The sequence below is a fragment of the Phascolarctos cinereus genome, unplaced genomic scaffold (genome assembly GCF_003287225.1).
Source record: "Phascolarctos cinereus isolate Bilbo 61053 unplaced genomic scaffold, phaCin_HiC Scaffold_4;HRSCAF=312, whole genome shotgun sequence".
In the NCBI taxonomy this organism is placed as follows: Eukaryota; Metazoa; Chordata; class Mammalia; order Diprotodontia; family Phascolarctidae; genus Phascolarctos; species Phascolarctos cinereus.
Genome location: NW_027555847.1, coordinates 163,342,636 through 163,367,123, shown reverse-complemented (window position 1 = coordinate 163,367,123; position 24,488 = coordinate 163,342,636). Strand labels below are relative to the sequence as shown.

Sequence of the window (24,488 nt, the reverse complement as noted above, 5' to 3'; positions counted from 1 at the left end):
TACCTAAGAGATAGGAGTTTTCTCCATTAATAATGACTTTTAGAGTGAGAATATGAAAAGAGAAAGAGTAAAAAAAGATGAAAAACATTCATTCTTTTCTTTTTTGGATCCTAGATGAGATCTATATGAAAATAACTGGATAGAAAGGTTTGTGACCTCAAGATATACCAAGAAACTGCTTCCCCTCTTCCAACTTTGAAATAATAATAATAGTTAGTAATAGACAGTATGTCACACTTTCAGGTTTGCAAAGTGCTGCACATATATTCTCATTTAAGCTTCACAAGAATCCCGGATGGTGGATGCTATGATTCTCCCTCTTTTACAAATGAGGAACTTAAGGCACAGAGAGGTTAAGTGACTTGGGTTACACAGTATGCTGTAAGCTACAGATGCTAGTAAGCATCTGAGGCAGAATTTAAACTTGGTTCTTCTCGACTTGCAAGACACCTACATGGGAAGTGAAAGGTCACTTCCCTCCTTCTTTGGGTAGATTTTAAAGTAAGAGCCTTATAAGATAAAATGGTTACAAGAGGGTGGTCCTACATTATGATCATTAAATCCCTCTGAAGGCTAGATTCAACACTGTAAATTAACAATGGGAGGCATATCAATTTGTCAATGTGCTATATTCAAACTCCAAAAAAATACCTACATGCTTTAGGAAATCATCAAATAAACTGTTGGAAGCAAATATTGCCATTGAAATAATTCAACATAATGCTGATCTGCTTTGTGTGCTTCTGTTGACATATACATATGTAACTAGAAAAGTATGACTGGGGCTTTGTTCCAGATTGCTAACATTTATCTGAACATTGATAACATTTCAATCCTTCAAGTGGCATAGAAACAAATAAACTTAGCAACCAGTTAGGAAGAATAGTGAACCTAGGAAGCTTCTATCCAAAGTGCTCTGGGTTTTCTGCTTTCCTCCTGAAATGAGGGTGTGTTTCATGCCCCTAATCCCAGATCACACAATTACAAGCTACATCTCTGTTGCTGTGCTTAACATAAATAATATACAAGCCAATAAATCAACATGACTAAAAATAAGAATCTTGTTGTTCATTATTGTAAATAGATGCTTGGGAAACATATATGGGTCTTCAGATTTAGAGCTGGAAGACAACCTTAAAAATAGCTCCCACATCATTGCCCCCTCGTTTTACCAAAAGAGGGAATAGTCTTACAGAAGTGAAGCAAATTGCCTAAAGTCATGCATGTTGCAGAGACAGAATTAAAATTCAGGTTGTCTGACTCCAAATATAGTGGTTTTCCCATGACACCAGCTACCCCTTATCCTCTTTATCTACGATCTCCTTTGCTATCTTTTGGTACTTTCCATTCTACTTGTTAGGATACAGTTACAGTACTTTGGGTTTCCCCACAAAATTTCTGATTCTACCAACTTTTCAGGACTTTCTCTATACCTCTGTACTCCTAAGCCCTCAATATACTCTCAGACAAATGGCTATTCAGCCCCATTTGGATACAAAAATCTTCTTAATATTATTCCAAAGATAAACATTTGAGCAAGCATAAGAGTTTCTCTAAGAAAATATATTTGTTGTCACATATGTGTATGTATATTTGTGTATATATATATATGTATATATATACATATATATGTATATATATATGTATATATATACATATATATATACACACACACATATATATGTAATCGCTTCCTTTGACAAAATAGTAAATCATGTGATATTTAGCAAAACATGAAGTCTTGGGTGCTATTTAGTATACTACAAAATTATTTTTTGAAGTCACAATACATATCCATTTATTATCCCTTGGGAATTTCTAACCTTTCAAGTACTCTTTTATGGAATAAACATAAAGTAGGGGACCTTAAATTTAACAACTTTTTTTTTCAGCTCAAGGGTCTTCTTATTCTGTGGGAAATCTAATTGGAACAGATTTTTAGCCAAAGAAATTAACAATGTACTTGTGTTGTTTATTTTTACTGATTAACAAGCTCTTTACAAATATATGTATACATGAAGGTAGGCTTCCAGGAGCCAAGATGGCAGAGTAAGAAGTAAGTCACTCTTACCCTCCCTTATTGAGCTCTGAAAGCCCAGAAAATATCAATGCGGGAAAGACCCTGGAATAGGTGAACCAGCAGAAAGACAGGGTGCAGCAGTCTTGTAGCCCAGGAAGCCTGAGAGATTAATGGGAAAGGCTCTCTCACTCTGGGGGAGGAGGAGCAGTATAAGATGGGAGGCATCCCAGCAAGCCAACAGCAAGCCCCATCTCAACAAAGCAGGGGGAGATCCTGAGACCCAGAGTAGTGGAGCAAACAAGTGCCAAAACCAAGACCCCAAGAGCCTCAGTACAGGCCAGGAAACTGGCAGACACCAGCTCAGAAAACCTCCATGGGTGACAGTGTTCTCCAGTAGCCAAATCACTTGGTGCCTCAGCACAACTCTAGGAAGCACAACTCTAGGGGGCAAAGCTCCAGGCTGATACATATCCTGTAAAACCAAAACATCCCTGTGGAAGGCCCAGGTGAGCAGGAGGCAAATATTCAAGTACTAGGCCCAGGTGAGCATGAGAAGAAGTTTGGGTAAGTGCCCCCTGCGCTCTAGCAGGAGAGCTCAACTTTTTTTTAAATCAGTAAATAGGCAAACACCATGAGCAAAAAGCAGAAATGGACAATAACTATAGATTCTTATTATGAGGACACAGACAATCAAGGAACACATCCAGAAGAGGACACCACTGTCAATATACCCACATCCAAAAGCTCAAAAGGAAATATGAGCTGGCCTCAAGCCCAAAAAGGCTTCTTGGAAGAGCTTAAGAAGGCTTTTAAAATAAGAGAGGTGGAAGAAAAACTGGGAAAAGAAATGAGAAGCATGCAAGATAGAGAGAGAGTCAATAGCTTGGAAAAGGAGGAACAAAAATTAACTATAGAAAACAAGTCCTTAAAAAATACAATTGGCCAAATTGGTTGGGGTGGGGAGTGGGGGGGAGAGTACACTGAAGAAAACAACTCCTCAAAAAGTAGAATTGGCCAAATAGTAAAGGCGGCACAAAAACTCACTGAAGAGAAGAACTCCTTAAAAAGTAAAACAGGCCAAAGGGAAAAGGAGGTACAAAATCTAATAGAAGAAAACAATTCATCAAAAATTAGAATGGGACAAGTAGAAGCTCATGAATGACTATGAGAGATCAATAATCAGTCCAACAGAAATAAAAGAATGAAAAAATAGAAGAAAACATTAAATACCTCATTGTAAAACAACTGACCTTGAAAATAGATCCAAGAGAGCCAATTTAAAAATTATTGGTGTACACAAAAACCATGATGAAGAAAAGAGACTGGAGGGGCAGCTAGGTGGTACAGTGGATACAGCACTGGCCATGGATTCAGGAGAACCTGAGATCAAATCTGGCCTCAGACACATAACACTTACTAGCTGTATGACCCTGGACAAGTTACTTAACCCCATTGCCTAGACAGAGAGAGGAGAGAGAGAGAGAGAGAGAGAGAGAGAGAGAGAGAGAGAGAGAGAGAGAGAGAGAAAGAGAGACAAACTGGACAACATCTTTCAGGAAATCATCAAAGAAAACTGCTCTGAGGTCTAGAAGCACAGGGTAAAATAGTCATTGAAAGAATCCACCAATCATCTCCTGAAAAAGATTCCAAATTGAAAACATTAAGGAATACTGTAGCCAAATTCCAAAATTACCAGATCAAAGAGAAAATATTGCACACAACCAGAAAGAAACAATTTAAATATCATGGAACCACAGTCAGGATTATGTAAGACCTTGCAGCTTCTACATTAGGATTGGAGGGTGTGGATTTATGATATTCTGTAAGTCAAAGGAGCTTGCATTACAACCAACGATCAACTACCCAGTGAAACTAAGCATAATCTTTCAGGGGAGAATGTGGACATTCAATAAAAATAGGAGACTTCCAAACCTTCCTGATGAAAAGACCAGAGCTCAACAGAATATCTGACCTTCATATACAAGACTCAAGAGAGATATAAAAAGGTAAACAGGAAAGAAAAAATGGTATTAATAAGGGCAAACTGTTTACATCCCTATAAGGGAAGATGACACTTGTAACTCTTGAGAACTGTAATGTTTTAATGACATTTAAAAGGGGTACACTAAGACAGGTATAAGTTGACTTTGATGTAATGATAAAAAATATAAGTGGTGAAAAGAGATAGTACTTGGAGAATAGGAAAGGACGAGGCACACAAGAGTAAATTATATTACATGAAAAAGCACAAAAACCTAATACAGCAGAGGAAAGAACTGGGGAGATGAGCACTGTTTGAACCTTACTGTCTTCAGATTTGGTTCAAAGATGGAATAACATAATCAGGTATAGAAATCTAATTTACCTTATAGGAAGTAGTAGGGGAAAGGGAAAAGAAAAGGGAGAGGTGAAAAGAAGGGACGAAGAAGTAAAAAGGGTAAAGGAGAAGAAAAGGGAGGGGATTAATAAAAGGGAGGGCAGATTGAGGGAGGTGGTGGTCGATAGCAAGACTCTAGTGGGAAAGAAAAGAGAAAAAGGAGAGATAACAGCATAAATGGGGGGGGAGAAATAGGATGGAGAGAAAGACACAGATAGTAATCATAACTGTGAATGTGAATGGGATGAACTCTCCCATAAAACAGAAACAGATAGTAGAATGGATTAAAAACCATAATCCTACAATATGTTGTTTACAAGAAACACATTTGAAGCAGAGGGATACACACAGAATAAAGGTCAAGGCTGCAGCAGAATATATTATGCTTCAGCTGAAGTAAAAAAAGCAGTAGTAACAATCCTGATCTCTGACAAAATAAAAGCAAAAATAGATCTAATTAAAAGAGATAAGCAAGGAATCTACATCCTGCTAAAAGGCACCACAGATAATGAAGTAATATCATTACTAAACATATATGCATCTAGTGGTATAGCATCCATATTCTTAAAGAAGAAGTTAAGGGAGATACGGGAAGAAATAGACAGTAAAACTACACTAGTGGAGGATCTCAACCTCCCTCTCTGAGAACTAGATAAATCTAACCACAAAATAAACAAGAAAGAAGTTAAGGAGATTAATAGAATTTTAGAAAAATTAAATATGGTTGACCTCTAGAGAAAATTGAATGGGGACAGAAAGGAATATACCTTTTTCTCAGTGATACACAGCACCTACACAAAAATTGACCATGTCCTAGGGCATAAAAACCTCACAATCCAATGCAGAAAGGCAGAAATATTATATACAACCTTTTCAGATTATGATACAATAAAATTACATGTTACAAAGGGTCATGGAAAGATAGACAAATATATGTATATATGTACATCATAAATGCCACCCCTGTCAATGGAAAAATTAAATGACCTTAAAATTATATGAAAAGAGTAATATGTGGAATCCCATTTAGGAAACCATGCAGTAGTTGTACTGATCCTGTTCTGCTTGCTACTGCAAAATCTCATCTTTTTATTATCATCAATCTTCCAGTTATTCCTTTTGGCTTAATACCACAGTTTCAGAAGAATCGAAATATCATATGTCGATCAATGGAAAGACATATGTTACATGTAAGCCTAATGCATACATAACCAACGATAACTTGTGTGGGAAAAGTGATTCAAAATACATCTTTAAGAATGAGGTGAACTAGTTACATAGCAAAAATAAGAAATGGTTAAATTGACTTAGTACCTTACCTTGGTACCCAAGTGTAACTAAAGGAACTAGAGGAAGTTTTTCTGTTCATTGATTAGATACTCTACAGAGACTTTAGAAGGCTATATGCAAGGATTATATAGATGTGTAGGCACTGAGGGTTTATAATCTGTACCTGGGATGCAGAAATATATTACTAGATCACAGATCCATAAAAGATCATAAGATCATGATTTAGAATGGGAATGGAGATTAGAAGCATTCTGGCACAACTACCTCAATTTACAGAGAAGGATAATGAGGCCCAGAGATGTTTAATTGCTTGTACAAGGTCAAACAGGTAGTCCACACATGCACATGTATATGTGTGTATGTGTGTGTGTGTGTGTGTATGGCGACCCAATAGTACATGTACATATGTGAATATATTCATATATGTTTGCACATGTGTATTTCATGATAAAATTTAATACTAAAAGACTGACTGAATTATGGCTCAAAGAATACATAAAGAAAGAATAGGGTAAAAATGGTAAAGGATGGATAAAGAACAAATTCTGGTTAATAGCTTTAAACAGCTCGTGTTAACATAATCCATGGAGGTTAAAATCAATGTATTACACATAATGACACCTCAAAAGATACACTACTTTAACGTTTTTCAAAGCACAATAACCCTATAAGTAATACAAGTATTATCCTATTATAAAAATGAGGAAACAGGCTCAGAGCAATTAAGTGAATTGTATGGGGTCATACAGTAAATCGCATAAATACCAGGACGTGAATGCCTGTCTTCTGACTCCCTGACCAGTGTTCTTTCTACCATACTGCAAGAATCATGAAATATTAGTTCTACAAAAAGCTGACAGATCATTTAGCCAAACTTCATCATTTTATCTCTCTATGTTCCCTATAAAAATAACTAAATAGCTTTTGTACTAAGGTCATATAGATGGAGAGAATCAAGGATGAACTTCTCCTTACGTTGAGGCCTCTACCTCCTTAGGTAGTTAGCATGATTTAGGATTACAGTCCCGTGAAAGAGATCAATGTGTGCCCAAGAAAAACATTTCCATCTCAAAAATATTTAAAGGGCCCATAAGGGGGATAAACTTCATCACAAAAACAGATCAGAAGAAAGCAAAACTTTCTCTTTGTTTTAACCTCAATTCTCTCCTCTCACCATTTATTTTATTTTGTTTTGTTTTCTAGCACAAGCTTTTTTTTCTTTTTAAACTGGAGTGGCACCATGAAGATGCATGGCATCTGGTTAATGATTTTCTTTTTCCATCCCAAGACATTTATTAATTAGGAAGAGCTAGGAAATAATAGGGAATGCTCACTGCTGGAGTCACTAGCATAATTGCTAAATGTGTCACTTGAGGAGATCATTAGAAATTATACAGTTTCTCCTACCACAGTTCTTAATGTGCATATTTTTTCCCCCCTGAATACAGATAAGAAGTAACAATGTGACCCAGAAGAATGAAGAAATTCAGACTATGATGCAGGAGACTCCGTCAGGACACTCTGAAATGGAATCCACCTTTGTTTTTGAGTTTCCCTTTTATGCAGGTACTAGATGTCATCATGGACAAATGTCAGGGATTTAACAAGATGCCCCCCAAATGGGAACTGTGATAGAATGAAAAATGGGCTGCATTTAAGTGGGGTTTTCAAAAGCAAGTCCAGGCATATAGGCAGAAAAGAAAAAAATCATGATTTTAGTGTAATATTAATCTTCTCAAGGGTGGGACTTATCTTTTCCTTATATAGCGTGTAACTTCTAACACATAGTGGGTGCTTTATTCACTGAATTTAATCTCTCTTCAAGTTAATATAGTTTTAAGGGCTAACTACTGTATATCATTATCAATTGCAAATTGCTGATTTCTCAATGGGGCTTCAAGCTGCAGGATAGTAATGAGAATATTATATTTTCTGTTAATACTGACATTAATGATAATAATGATGATGTATATACTTTCTCCAATGCACAGAACTCTCAAATATAATACATTATTTGATCCTTTAAAAAACCCTATGCAATATACAGCACATTTACTAGAGTACTCAAACTATATCTATTTTTAAAGTTAGCAAGTACCACACACCATTAATCTATCATGTTATTTCCTTCTCAAGAAGTTTCAATGGCTCCCTATTACTACTAAGATAAAATATGAACTCCTCTGTTTGACCTTGAAAGTCCCTTACAGCTGGGCTCCAACCCATCCTTTCATTTAAGTCAAGTTTGATACTCTCTCTCATTTACTCTACATTCCAGCTAAATTTGTCTATTTACTACTTCCCATATGCTCATCTCCCACCCCCATGTCTATGCATAAAATGACCCTCATGGTTAGAAAGCTCTCCTTTCTAATCCCTGTTGCTTGGAATTCCTAGCTCCTTTCAAGGCCCAGATCAAATACCAAGTCTTATAGGATGCTCCCTATCTCCCTCCTTATTACTGTTCTTCTTCTTCCCCTAACTTCCACCACAAAGAATTACTTAGCATTTACTTTTCATATATTTTGTGTTTACTTATTTGTATTCAGATTGTATCCTCCAGTAGAATATAAGCTTCTTCAGGGTGGGAACTATTTTTTTTTGTTTCTGTATTTGTACTTTTCATATATTTTGTGTTTACTTATTTGTATTCAGATTGTATCCTCCAGTAGAATATAAGCTTCTTCAGGGTGGGAACTATTTTTTTTTGTTTCTGTATTTGTACCTCTCTTCTTCTCCTTCTACTCACCTACTTCTACAGCACAATGCCTGGCCCACAGTGGGTGCAGAGTAAACACAGAATTGTTGAATTCATTTGAACTAAACCTGGATCAAACCTCTTTTTGACAAACAATAAAAGTCAAAGGAAGCTAAGAGATTTGCCCAAGGTCATAAACTAATAAATGGAGGAGTCAGGATTAGAAATAGGGTCTCATGACCCCCAGCCCAATATTCTTCATACTATAAGACACTACTTTTTATTATCCTGATTTTACAAATGATGAAATTGAGGCTCAGAAAGGTTAGCTGACTTTGTCAAAAAGACTTACAAAAGCGTTGTCATTATCACACAGCTGATTGACTATGCAGAAAATAAGCATCGACCTAGCTTGGAGCTGTAGAAAGATCAATGTATTTGGAGTCTGTAGGGCTGGTTTAAATGCTAGCACTTTTAACTATGTAAAAGCCATGTGCGGTTCTTGACTTCAAGTACTGTGCTTTTCGTAGCTTGGTACCACACTCCCAAGGCATTGATAGCGTAAAGAAATCATCAAGACCTCAGAATCCCAGTTTTGAATCCAGAAACAATCTCAGAAGTCATCTGGTTCAAGCCCCTCATTCAAAAAGGAGGAAACTGTGGCCAGGAGAGGTTATGTAACATGCTCAATGTCATATAGAAAAATAGTCAGGATTTGAATTCAGGCCATCTGACTCCAAATCCAGCTCTTTTTCTCTTGCTGCATGCACTAGAAACACAACACATCTCTTTTCACCCTACCCCCTACCCCTATCCCTCCCATTTCAATGCTATTTTTTTTAAAAGTTCAGTTTATGAAATATATTGATACTTATAAAGAAATAAATGAAGGGGCAGGGGGAGGGGAGGAAAATAAGAGACCCCACTCTTCAATCTAGGACCCAACAGATAGAACTATTCAAAAAATGTCATATTCCCAAACTTGAATTTCAATTTTTACTTTCTTTATCAGAAAGTAATACAACCAAGTCATCCAATCTATCCCATATATTTAATGGCACCATTTGCAGCAGAATCTATCACCATAAATCGCTTAAACCTTGTACAAGTAGCACTCCCTAAGGAATTCTACTGGCAACTAAACTACAACATTCAATGGAGGATTCAGATAGAAATCCAAGTAAAAGCACCAAAAGCAAGGTTTCCCATACTGCAGGATTGCTCCTGGGGTCCTGGGAGTGCACTGGGTGCTTTAGAAGCAATGGGACACTGGTTTAGCACCTGTGAGTTAAAAAAAAAAAATCCCATCTTATACCTTTAGAAGCAGAGGAAATGTTCTCCCGATCCCAGAGAGAAATCTGCCAGAACCCACAGTTCTTAGCAAGAGTGTGAGCAGAAATAACTAATTAGAACCAAGAGGGCTGAGGTCATCAAAGTCCATCATGTACTTGGCATGATATATATGGATCAGGAAGCCTGGGTCTCATTTTTCTTACATACCATATTTCTAAGAATATACTAACCCGCCTTGCAGTTTCAGGTTTGAATACAGTATTGATAGTGAATCTCCACAAAACTATATGGGTACCTGACCCCTAAAATTTCAAGTTCATCATGATTACCACTCAGTTTAATTCAACAAACATTAAGCAGTTTCTATGTGCAAAGTACTATGATCACTGCCGTAAATACAGAAACAAAAAGCAACCTGCTTCTTTGTTCTTAAGGACCTTATAATCTAATAGGGGTGGTGAACTTTGCATAAATATATTATGACACAAGACAGACTATAAGGACAAAGGAGAGGTACAAATACCATATGAAACATGAATGGGCACTTTACTTTCAGATGAAGGGATGGAATGAGGAGGACCTGGGTCTTGAAAGAAGAGAAGGATTTCAATACACTGAGGTGAGCGTAGGCTGTGAACCAGTCAAAGGAGATGACATCTGCAAATGCCCAAATGCAAGTCAGGGCAAGACAAGTTCAGGGTAAGCTAGCAGTTCTTGACTGGATGGACTAGACCTTGAGGAATATATTGAAAGATGAAAATTGGAGAATATCCTGTAGCTAAACAAAGAAGAAGGCTTTGGCCTTGAAGCATTGTCCAACCGTATGCCCAGGGACTCAGATATGTGTAGAGGACCAAGATAATCAGGAAAATAGGGTCATGGGTGCCACCATACATCAGGGTAGAGAGATGGGACTTGAATATAATCCCTTGCATTTTTTAATAAGCTCTAAAAGTTCCCAGTGACCTCCAGGATCAGATATAATAAAGTCCTCCAACTAACATTAAAACCCTTCACCTCCTGAGCCCTTCCTACCTTTCCAGTGTTCTTTATTTCCAGATATTCACCCCATAATACAGCAACAGTAGACAATTTGCCATTCTATGAAATCACAATACTTGATTTCCTGTCTCTTGGTCTTTTCCCTGGCTGTGCTCAATGCCTAGAATGCTCTCTCTCCTCAGCCATGCCTCTTAGAATCCCTGACATTGACTCAACTCAAAAGTCACTTTCTTTTTTTTTCTTTTTTTTAAATTTTTAACATGTGTTTTTAAAACTTTGGGTTACAAATTTTCTCCCTTCCTCCCTACCCACCCACCCTCCTTGAAAAGGCAAGCATCTCCATAAACATCACTTGCTATAGGAGGCCTTTACAAAATCTGTGTGCCACTCTTACACCAGAGCCTTCCAATCTGAGATTACATTCCACCTACTCTATATTCATATTATAAATGCATATTTATCTGCATACTGTGTCCTCCATTAGAATGTGAGCTTCTTGACATCAGTTATTATTTTTGCCTTTTTTCATGTGTGTAGCCTTAGCATTTAGCCCTATGGCTGGCACATATAAGCATTTTAGAAATGCTTATTGACTGACTTCTGTTCAATTCAATTCAATATTTCTAAAAACATCTATTGTGCATCAGGCACTAAGAATAGAACAACAAAAAAACAATAGTTCCTAGTGTTTAAGAAAACTGAGGGAGGGAGAGAGAGACAGAAACAGACCAACACAGAGAGATCGAGAGAGACACAGGGACAGAGAATATAGATAATAGATAACCAGGTATTCCTAAATGAGGATTCATGAATTAAAAATATAATTTTTGATACCTATTTAAATATATGTGGTTTTTCTGTAATCTGTTTCATTTTACTGATTTAAAAACATTATTCTGAGAAATAAGTCAGTAGGTTTCAGAAAACTGAAAAGGCATCCACGACACGAAAAATGATAAGCACCCCTGCATAGGCAATAGAGGGAACCCCGAAGCTTTTTCTATGATGTTATGACAACTATGGTCCAAGATATTATTTTGGCAGCTATGTGAAGCAATACGGAGATAAAGAAAGTAGAATCATGGAAAACCATTGGTCTAGCATAGAGAAGAAAGAGCTCAGGAATCCAAGGTTTAAAAACTTCCTGTGAAATTTACCACGTGGGTGAACCTGGTCAAGTCACTTCACTTCTCTTCCATCCTCTGCAAAATGCCTCAATTTCCTCATCTATGAAATCAGGGGACTGGCCTATATGGCCTTTGAAGTCCCTTCAATTTCTAAATCAATGATACTTTGATCCTATTAGTAGGAAGAAATGCTTGTTAATTGCTTTTGCTGTTGTTGATTGATTATACCAATTTTAGTGTCCTCCTTCCAATCTATCACAATTATTTATAAACTTTGCAGGCTCTCATCAATTGCTAGCACCTTCCCTCTCAAATTACCTTGTATTTAACTACTTTGTTTATTCTCTTAACATATATGTGTACGTACACATATGCACATGCATTTGCATACATACATAATGTTCTTGTGATCTTTCTTTGCTAGAAAATAAGTTCCTTGACTTCTGGAATCAGGAAGACCTGTGTACAAATCCTTTGCTTACTATCTGTGTGACCCTGGGAAAGTCATTTCATACCTTTCAGCCTCAGCTTCCTTATCCACAAAACAAGAAAACAGGGTTGTCTTGAAGATCAAATGAGATAACATACAGAGTGCTTTCCAAACCTGTGGCCTACAAGGCCCTCTAGCTCTTCAAGTGTGGCTTTTTACCTGAATCTAAACTTCAGAGAACAAATCCTCTTAAAATGATTTGTTCTATAAAATTTGGACTCAGTCAAAAGGCCAGACACAAGGACTTAAGGTGTTATATAATTACCACCACTACTACTACTACTACTACTACTACTATTACTACTACTGCTACTACTACTACTGCTACTACTACTATTACTATTACTACTATTATAATTACTACTACTACTACTACCACCACTACTGCTGCTTCTGCTGCTGCTGCTACTGCTGCTACTACTACTTCAGATTAGTATATGTGCACTCGCGCGCGTACACACACACACACACACACACACACACACACACACACACACCCCTAGCACAATGCCTGGCACATAGTAAGCTTTTAAAAAATGCTTGCTGATTGATTGAAAAATGTAGTTAAAGTCACTTTAATTATTAGTAGCTACTGATTCCATCAATTTTCTTCAGAGTCTGGAGGAAAATAGTTAACTCTGCCTGCTGAGAAACCTGATATTAACCATGTCTCAGTTTGCATTTCATTTACTTTTAACTAAACTAATTATTTTTTTTCCGTCGCCTCTCACCACCTCAACGCTGCACACACTGCTGTGACAGCCCTGTCTCCTGCCGGTATCTCTTGCATCTTCTCAGCTGCCTGTTGTAGCATTGCTGACAGAGCTATTAAGAATGTCAGTCTTTTAATGCACTAGAAACTGGTTTAAAACAAATTGTACCATCTGAGTTAAAGGAGGTAATGACAACAAAGGGAGAAACAGCCGCCAAAACAGCCTGTCTGAGCAAGACTTCACAGGATGAGGGGAAATGTTTCGTTTTGTTGTCTGGTTTAACATTCCAGAATCCTAGCCTGTAGGAAATTTAGAAGATATCTATTTTCATAATTACAATAAAGAACTCGATTCAGTTAAATTAACAAATGACTTACTAAATGCCTACTATGCACAGACGATAGTGCTGAGTGGTAGACATACAAAGACAAAATGAAACCTAGCCCTTTTCCTCAAGCAGCTTACATTTTACTAGGAAGAGAGGAGGCAGGGATAATGAAGGGAAACATGGCACATGGAACAAGGCAGGAACATGGTGTATAAGATAGAGACAGGTAGATACTAGATAGGAGGGGTAGATACTTGGAAGGGATATGCTGCTACCATAATCTTTATGAGAGAATCAATTATATATACATATATATGTATTATGTATGTATGTGTATGTGTGTGGGTATATGCATTATTCACAAATAATTACTGAAAATTTTTTTAAAAAAGGGAAAGGCCCTATTTATACAAAAATATTTATAGCAACTCTTTTTGTGGTTGCAAAGAAGTGGAAATTGAGGGGATGTCCATCAATCGCGGAATGGCTGAAAAGATTGTGATGAAATACACTTGTGATATAAGAAATGATGAGCAGGATAATTTCAGAAAAACCTGGAAACTTTACATGAACTGATGCAGAGTGAAATGAGTAGAACCTGGAGAACACTGTACATAGTAACATCAATACTGTATGATGAGCAACTGTGAATGACTTAGCTATTCTGAACAATACAATTATACAAGACAATCCCAAAGGACTCAAGATGAAAAATGCTGTCTTCCTCCAGAGAAAGAACTGATAAAGGCTGAAAATAGACTGAAGCATACTATTTTTAAAATTTCTTTCTTTTCTTTATTTTTTTTTTGGTTCAAGTTTTCTTCTGCAAAATGACTAATATGGACTAATATGTTTTACATGATTAAACACGTATAAACTATATCAGATTGCTTACCATCTCAAGGAACTGTGAGGGGAAGAGAGGAAGGAAAAGGGAGAATTTGAAACTCAAAAAAATGAGTGTTGGGCAGTTAGGTGGCTCAGTGCACAAAGCTCCAGCTTTGGAGTTAGGAGGAGCTGAGTTCAAATCTGGTCTCAGACACATGACACTTCCTAGCTGTGTGACCCTGAGCAAGTCACTTAACCTCAATTGCCTCATCAAAAAAAATGTTAAAAATTGTTTTTACGTGTAATTGGGGAAAAATAAAATATTATTAAAAAACAAATAATTACTGAACACCTACAGTATTTAAGTCATTTTTACTAGATGCCATTGGGAACATAAAGATGAATAAGACATGGATTATTGTGGAGTGAAACCAAGATGGCAGACAAAAGGCAGTGACTTGTCTGAGCTCTTTCCAAAACCTCTACACACCTGCTTGGCCACAGAGGGTGGTGTCCTTTGAAAGAGAGAAGAGAGGTGGGGGATGTTTCTGACTTTGAGGTAATATATTAAATATGCAATTGACAATAGAAATTGACCTGGGTTTTCACTACCTAGGGCTGATTAACTTACGGGGGGGGGGCGGTGGGGGAGCTTTGAAGCCAGAGGCAAACTACCCACCCACCTACCCTCTATTCCTATCCCTTTCCAGAGAAAGGGTAACCACTGTATATTACACAGCAGGAATCACCAAGACAGAAAGCTCTGAGCATCAAGATTTTACACCAGGGGTTAAAACATTTCATCCTAGAAAAGAGCAAGGTCACCCCCTTTGCTAGTTAGCTCTGACTAGCGTGCCGAGACTCTGAGATCCCCTTCACTGAGCCAGTGCTGGGCCAACTGCGTAGTTATGATCACGTTACTGCACCATCTGCTCAGGGGTGGTGCAGGGAGCCGTGTGTCCTCCTGCCTGGACACCGAGGAGGACACCACTCACTAATCAATCTGCTCCAAATTGCCTCATATGATTAGTGTGTAATGATTCAGGTAGGTCATGGCCACGGACATCCCTGTTATTAATACATGAGCAGGCTGTAAATGTACATTGATCCTGTAAAGGATACAGGTTTATGGACTTAGTAGAATAGGTCTCCCTCTGTGAAGCATAAATGGCTGTCACTTGGAAGGGAAGATGATTCTGGAGTTGGCAATGACCTTCAGGAAAGGGTGCAGGGAAGCATCCTAGGGCTCCCTTTTTGGAAAGGTTGTTGGTTCAGGATGTTGGATGAAACAAGGTTTACCTGACTACAGGGAAAACACTTGGCTCTCTCCCTGTTTCCTGAACTGAAATTTATTATCTGTTTGCATTAGGAGCTCACAATTTAATTCAGTGATTATGAGACTAAATTAATCCACCTTTGTAAAAGCAACTTGGAATTAGTTGCTGAATATTGTTATTACTCACCAGTAGTTCTATGCAATGGTGAAATCAAAGGTCTGAAATTACATACGCACACATATGTGTGTGTGTGTGTATACACACACATAGACATACATACAAAGCCTGTACCTATAAATATGATATTGGCCCCTCCCCAAATTCCTGTGAAAACTACAACTGTACCTAATTCACAGACACAGAAAAACCATTCAAGGATAGTAAATAATTTTTTCAACACAAACATACTCAGAGATCCCTAAGAGAGGATATAACTCGTCAGCTCCCTAGATATTCTAAAGTCTCTCAGGATTGGTAAATCCTCAAGAAAAAAGAAAACCTGCTTCATACCTCCCAGATTACCTAAGTTCTAAGGGCACTTTCCATATATTTAACAGATGGTCTAGAAATCTGCACTGGGAGAGAGTTTGTCTTTGCCTGAATAGCTGCTCAGGGATAGAAAGCCTTCTGCATGTCTCCCAAGTCTCACCAAAGAAAGTCAGGCACTCTTGTCTCATTATCAGTCTCCCTACCAGGTTTGTTCAGTCCTTGTGGTTTTCTAGCATTTGTTGCAGAGATCCACAAATGCCTGAAGGGGACTTGGAACCAGATATTTAGCAGACCTACAAACACTTCTAGTCCCTATTCTGAGTGAAATAATGGAGAATAATATTGCCTCATAGGAGCAGCTAGATGGTGCAGTGGATAAAGCTCCAGCCTTGCAGTCAGGAGGGACCTGAGTTCGAATGCGGCCTCAGACACTTGACATTTACTAGCTGTGTAACCTCGGGCAAGACTTCCTCACCAAAAAGCAAAAAAAAAAAATGTATATATATATGTGTGTGTGTGTGTGTGTGTGTATATATATACATATATATGTATATATATGTATATATATATATACACACACACACACACATATATATAGCCTCATTATTTAACTATGTATTGACTTTCCTTAAATCATCCACTAGTGTAGCATTGGATATTTGGTATAAAACCTGAAAAAAGAGAATAATAAAGCAAATCTGCAGCTTATTTCTATTAACCAAAACAGTAGCTGATAATTTCCAGGCAAATCTAACATTTTTTCTCTCCCATAATTCAAACTCTGCTCTGTCCCTAATGCAAGCCATGTCATCTCGAGCGAGGGCTTAACCTCTCAGTGTCCAGGCCTCATCTTCCTCTCTAGACAACTTTGACCACTTAGCTAATTCAACTATGGATTGTTCTCAATACTTGACTGCCTTGTCTCCTGCTAAAATAATCTTCCTAAGGCCCAATAGATCTCAACGTGTCTCTGCCTTGCTGAAAAATCTTCAGGGATTCCCCATTACCTGAAGGAAAAAAATATAAACTCCTTAGCCTGGCATTAAAGAATTCCCACAATCAGGCTCTCACCTCCCTTTCTAGTCTTGTTCCATACTATTTCCCTTCATGATCTAGGTTGTAGCCTAGAACCATTAATAATTCCTTGGATACAACACTCTACCTCCTCCTTTTATCCATCTGCACAAGACATCACCCACACTTGACATACACTCCATTCCACTAGGGCCTATGTCATCACTAGCTGCACTTCATGTAATCTGGAGAAATGCCACCCAGACAACTCAGATACAAATTGGCATGTTCTCTACATCAATGTATTAGAAAAATCAATCTGCTGTGGCACATAGGTTTGGAGGAGAAATTCCTGGAGACAAGGAAACCATAGAAGAGAAAAGAATGGCAGCAGTGGACAAAGAAAAGTAAGGTATGGGATATATCACAAAGGAACAAGGGATAGAACTTGAAGATGGACTTGATTTGAGAGTTGAAGGTGAAGAAAATGTCAGACAGTTCTGAACTTCCAAAACTGGATAGCTAAGAAGAGGGTGGTATGGATGATGTTGATGATGATGACAGCAATTGTGTGTGTATATACACATATATACATATATATATATATATATACACACATATATATATATATATATATATATATACATATACATACATGTGCCTTATTTGTGAAATGCTTTATGTGTGTTATCTTTTTTGGTTCTTACAACTCTGGAAAGTAAGTACTATTCTTAATTGAGTCTGAGAGAGGCTGAATGGCTTTCCCAGGATCACCCAACTAATAAGCATCCAAGGCAAGGTTTAAACTCGGGTTTTTTCTGATTTGAAATTCAACATGCAGTATACCACTAGCTGCCTGTCTAAATAGTGAAGTTAGCAGGGAAAGTTAATTAATGTTGGACATTTTCAATTTGAAGTGATGGTAAGATATGTAAGTAAGGATCCCCTGAAGGATGATAGAGAGAGAGAACTAGAGTTTAGATGATAAGCGTGGGTTCATCAACATAGGGGTGATCCTTGAGTGAATAAGAAGCAGACAAATTATGTATGGCAAGAGAATTTTGGATGAAGATGCACAGTTGGGATGGTAGATTGAAGGACAGCATAAAGAGACTCTCCTTTAGACAGGTAATGTAGTACAATGGACAGAGCACTATATTTAAGTGGGAGGAAGACTCAGATTTAAATCTCTTCTCTGACGTTTTCTAGTTATGTGAAAATGGACAAATCATTTAACCTCCTTTGATTCTCAGCATTCTTATGTATAAAATGTTTTTAATAAAATCCATATGACCTAATTTGGAAAAGACCCTGATGTGATGAAGGACAGAAGGCAAAAGAGAAAGGAGACAGCAAAGGACTGGGTGGACAGATAGTGTCATGTAAACAATGAATATGAACTTGGCCAGACTTTGAGAGACTGGAGAATAGAAGGGCCTGGCATGCTATGGTCCATGCGGGTCACTAAGAGTTCAACTTGACTAAACAGCAACAAAGGTCAAATAAAATAATGTGTGTACTTAATTAACATTAGAATACTATTTAAATACAAGTTATTATAGTTGTTGTTTTCTTCCAGTGATTCTCCTCTTAATCTGAGGACTCTTATAGCAGAAGGGCAGTATATACATCTCCAGAAGATCAGTCTCAACAAATGATTTTACTGCTCTAAATCTGCAGTTTCCTCTTAAAAATTTAGAGCAGAGCAAAAACACTATAAGGATGAACAGCTTTGAAAGACTTAGTAACTCTTCCCTACATAATCATCACCATCACCATCACCATCACCAGAGGAATGGTGATGAAGAATGCCACCCACCTACTGACACAAAAGTGATAAACTAAGTTTGCAAACATAAGACATACTATTTTGGACATGGCCAATATAAGAATTAGTTTTGTTTGCATATGCATATTTGTTACAACAATTCTGATTTTCCTTTGTCCTTCCTCATAGGAAGGGGAGGAGATGAAAAAAGAAAAATAAATGCTTGTTAACTAAATTATATGTTTGTGTGTGTGTGTGTGTGTGTGTGTGTGTGTACACACATATATAATGTGTGTACACATGCATATATGTATATATACATATATGTGTGAATATAAATATGTATGTATACACACATGTATACATGCATGTGTGTATTGCATGTGTATGTATGTGTGTGTTTACACACACACATACACACACATACATGACAAAATTCAGAGAAAAAAAGCAGAAGAGCTATATACTCTCCTAATATATAAAACTGATTTTGCATGGACCTATTGTTTGGGCCTACTACCTCAATCCTTTTTTGTCTATTTCAAGCCAAGAACCATGTAAATATTATATTCTGGCAAAGGAAAGAGAAAGATGCCTAAGGGTAAGCAGTATGGAATGGAAATGAAGCAAACCTTGCTGAAGGAGACATCAAGCCTTCACCTCAGACCAAGCCACTGCCTCTTTTTTGGTTTGAAAACCTCAATGCAGTCATCTTCCCAGGATGCAACCAGTTGCCAAATGAAATTTTATTGCTCTTATAAGATTTCATTTTAAATAAGGAAAAAGGACAAACTACTTCATAATCAGTGGTGTTCTACATGAGTATATCATGTCATGGGTGAAGAGGGCACGGCGCCCGGCCATATGGGCTACTTAGGAGCCAGCTCTTCTGCCTGCCTGGTTACCAAGCGACACCCTGGACTTCAATCTTTGTTCTGGGGGAAAAAATGACCCCTTGGCCCTGGAAGTTGATTGATATTCATTGTTCCAGTTAGGTTATGATCACAAGGGAGAGTAATGACACCAATTATGCACACAGAGATTTGGCGGCAGCCCGAACCCTTCCAAATGAGAATTTTTCTGTTCTTTCTTTCTTGAAAAAAAAAATGCTACCAGAAATCCATGCGCTTGTCTGTGGGAGCAAATTAATATTTTCTTCCTTAGACTGTAGTTGTAGATATGGAAATATCATATCCATAGACAAATTAACATGAGCTCTCTTACAATGTTTCACTAATTATCTCAGGGACCAAGGACTCCCCTAGGTTAGAAACTTCAGACTCAATCCAAGACTGCAACTAGAATTTCTTTAGGAGGAGCAGCAATTTGTATCATATTAGGAAGGGTGGCAGAGCAAAAATAAATAAATAAACAAATAAATAGATAGATAGATAAATAAATAATTTGGTGAATAAGTAAATGAATACATAAATAATTAAATGGAGCATACAAACAGAAAAAAACCCCAGCCCCAATACCCTCTTTCCTCCTGTTCTTCCTTTTCCTTATCATCATGCAACAGTTTTAGGAGAGAGACCCCAGTCAGTACAGAGAATGCTAAAAGGACCCACATGTTCAATACTACCAAACTGATCCAAGCAGGTCTCATGACAAACAGCCCCCTCCATTCCACCCACAGAGTCAAGCTGCTTTCAGGGAATGCTAGAACGTGAACTTCAAAGGGTTTAAGGATTGATGTGGCACATAGGGAATTAGACATGAAATTCCCTTTATTAAGAGGAACAAAAGCAGTGTCCCTAATCTCCTGTGTGATACAAGCTTTGGATGATCAGGGTTGCACTCAGTCATACTGATGTATCTAACAGCTAATACATAATCTTTCCTTTTTATTTTCTTCTTCTCTCAATTCACATATGCAAATGCAGTAACAATAATAAGAGTCAAGCCCCACCATTGAAGGGCAAAATGAATTCTTTTTGATCAGAACTGATCGTGTTAAAAATTCCCACAGTCTTCACTTTCAGGTGGGCTGTGACATGACATGGAATGATATTTAGGATATCAAATTAGACTTCAGTTTCAAAAGTTGGCTATGGCTATTAGTTTCCAAAACAAAAACTAAAATTACATCTTGAAACATCCTGAAACAAGACTTCTAAAAAGTTCATCTTAATGGTTAAATCATCCCAGATTTATTTTCAGTGCCTTGGGAAAGCTGGGTAAGAGAGGAGGGTGTCTCTTTCCCCCTGCTTTCATATAGCTGGGTTCCTATGTGGATTCAATCCCTAATGTTCCAGGCCAATTTGTGATTCAGAAGCCATAGATATTGTTATTAGACACAAAGCAATCAGGAGACAACATAGTATGTTAGAGTGCTAGGCCTCTGACTCTTATTGTAAATTATTGAACCTCAGTTTCCTTATTAGCAAAATGAAAACAGTAACACCTGTGATATCTAACTAATAGGGAGGCTTTTGCAAGACTTAAAGGAAGCAATGTATATAAAGCATATATAAAGAGAGAAGTCCTATAAACAAAAATTACCCTGCTAATGGGTGGAGAAATTTGAAAAGACGAAAAGCTTACTTTCTTCTCCAAAAAAAGAAAAAGAAAAGAAAAGCACCTGCGTGGGTGGCAATGAGAAAGGTAGAAAGTGCTTAGGAGCTCAACACACACACACACACACACACACACACACACACACACACACACACACACACACACACACACAAATGAGATGTCTGAAATATGCTCTCTGCATCTTAACTGATGAAACTCCTTTTTGCAATAATCTCTATGCGGAGTCACATCTACAAGCTTAAAAAGAACAAAATGAATTGCTCCTTCATGGCTCTGGGAAAAAATGTGGTCTTGCAAACTAATCTGCATCCGATGGCATTTCTTTATACTTTGTGGGGTCATCTGAATGGGAAGGCAGTATTCCCCCAGGGTAACATAATCTAAGAGTAGGGAATGAAAATAACAGAGAAAATGTATTTTATTTTAACCTATGGCCAGTAATGGAAAGGCTAATTCATTAAAGAAAGCTGCCTTACTTAGTACCACCTCTTAGTAGGATTCATTTTAGCAAGTATACCTTTTATTCTCTTTATCTGCAACTAAGGCTACAGCAGCAGACAAAAAAAAAAAACCCAACAACAACAAAAAAACCCAGACATGTAGAGTTCAGCTTTCCCAGGAACCTCATGACTAAAGAAAATAACTTTTCATACAGGTGAACCTCAAGACAGAAATATATATGTATATATACATGTACAGGGTGTCCCAAAAGTATTGGTGCGGTTTTAAGCCATTAAATTTTACATATATGTTTATGTGTGTGTGTGTGTGTGTGTGTGTGTGTGTGTGTGTGTGTGTAAGCACACATGCACATTTTTTAAGAAACACTTACTGAATGCTGACTCCGGTCAAGAAAACTGTAAGTACTGTAAGTATCACTTGCATGAGTTTTCTGTGCAGTTTCCTAGGAGAGAAGGCAAAAAGACATCTTTAGGATTAAGAAACTTTTAAAACACTATTTAAAAATTTAGTCACCATTTAAATCTTCTGAGTCTGAATTCTGTTTTCTGTCATCTGGAGACAAGGAAACTTTATGAAACCAAGAGTAGCTTTGTTATGGATCCTAATGGTCCAATCATACTGTCCGCTGGATACATCATATCTAGAGTATTGTATTGAAGCTTTAGCAAGAAATATTAAAAAGAGATGAAAAAATGGAACACAATCAAAAGGGAGTAACTATGATCTAGGAAGGGCCTAGAATATGTCATATGAGACATAAATGATGAAAGAGCTTGGGATGCTTAACATGGAAGATAATATATTTGTGTGTAAGTGGGGGAGATGCATGATTGCTATCTTCAAATATTTGGACATCTTGTCATAAACAATAAAATTAGAATCCAACTAGGACCAAACGAGGAAGAGTTGTAGGGAGGCAGATTATGACTAAATGAGGATTTTCTGCCACAGAGGGAGGTTGGTCACATGGCTTCTAATTCTCCTCTCAATTCTACGACAATAGAGTTCTGTAATCTCTAAATCCAAATTTGAGAGTTGGAAGGGACCTCAAGAGTCATTCAATCCAGTATCTGAAGAGAAATTCCTTGAAGAGCACAAATACTGAACCACAGTACTTTTTGAGACAAACCTATCTACCTTTGGATAGCTCTCATTAATAGGAAAATGGGGAGGGGGGAGAATGTTTTCTTGCCATGAAATTAAAATCTACTGTTCTGTAACTTCCACCCACCACTTCTCATTCTACCAAAGAAATCATATCTAACCTCTTCTATATGACAGCCCTTCAAATATTTGAAACCAGCTATGACATCCCCTTTTCCTCTTCGAGTTAAATAATCATTGTTTATTCAACACTTTTTAAAAAATATACGATGCTTTTGAACACTTTGATCATCCTTATTAGCTCCCTTGAATGCCCTCCAATTTGTCAATGTCCTTCTAAAGGTCTGGGCCCCCATTAGCCAATCTCCCATTACATTATAATTTCCCCTTTAGAACTTCACATATTATTCCAGGTATGGTATGACCAGAAAAGAGCACAGCAGGACTATGAACTTCCCTCTTTCCTGACATTTTGCCTTTATAAATACTGACTTACGTTACCATGATACTTTTCAGCTACCGTATCATACTCATTACTCCTATTAAATTTCTAATTTGCTTAAAAAAAAAAACTCAGTGCATTTTGTCCATGAATGGTTGGATAGCATGTTCTCACCATCCTTTATTCGGATATAATATAACCAAGACTTTTAGAGTTACTTAATTTTGCAACAAATATTCAACAGCCAAATGGATCTGTGATCTCATCTCATTTGTACATTCCTGGTGATGTCACAGACCACAACCCATCCAAGCCACTCTTGACCATGCCCTCCCATAATTTCCAGGGACCCTTCCCACACACTAGAGACCTTCCTTACTTTCTTCTGACATCATAAGGCTACAGTGGAATACTATAGGCTGTCTGTCTGCCAGCATCCCTTGATCTACCATGTGACCAGCCTATCTTTTTTTCCTATCAAATGTTTTCCACATCATGGTATAGTTTACTTTTCTTCATAGTTCCTCATTGGTTCTATGTCACAGCCTGCTCACATCCACCTATGTTTTCTTATGACCCTGTTTGTACATTCATTTTCATTTTTTAATAGATTGCTGTGCTCAGCCATACTACCACACAATGATGGATGGTATTACAAAGGGGGAACTTTGTTTTCAGAGTCATTGGAGGAGCAAGAAATACAATAGCAATAGAAGAAATATAATCAAAAGTAAATTATATATACTTGTCAACTTTTCATTCTTAGATTAAATTGAAGAGCATCTACATTGGTGAGTCAAAGCTGTTGGCCCCAAGGACTAAAGGAGACTGTTACCTCTCACAGGAAACATTTCTAGGAAACCTGCTGTAATTCTTCTACAATAGGGGTTCTCAACCAATAAACTAGGATCTTGAAACAATATGTGGTAGGGACTTTAATGCCTATATTTGCTCTTTTGAATATTTGTTGGTAATAAAACTGGGAAAGGGCATCCTTTCTTACACATGTAATTTAAAAGATTTGGGGAAATGAAAAATAATCAATCAATACACATTTATGAAGAAGCTATTATGTACTAAGCACTATGCTTGGTAGGAACCAGGTATACAAAAATAAAAATAAATAAATAAAATTCCTGCTCTTAAGGAAAATCCATTCTAACCAGCATGCAAAAAATGTATATGTAAGTATACAGAGAATTCATAAAAAATAAACACAAGATAG

At 37.3% G+C, this 24,488-nt stretch overlaps 1 protein-coding gene across 24 annotated transcripts in view; it reads right to left on the bottom strand.

Moving 5' to 3' along the window:
- RBFOX1 (RNA binding fox-1 homolog 1) overlaps positions 1 to 24,488 on the bottom strand; it is a 1,746,265-nt gene that overhangs the window by 1,405,691 nt on the left and 316,086 nt on the right. For all 24 annotated transcript variants that reach the window (XM_078152767.1, XM_078152757.1, XM_078152768.1 and 21 more), the window contains exon 2: positions 22,088 to 22,159. In XM_078152767.1, coding sequence (XP_078008893.1) covers positions 22,088 to 22,159 — 72 coding nt within the window. The remainder of the gene's footprint in view (positions 1 to 22,087; positions 22,160 to 24,488) is intronic.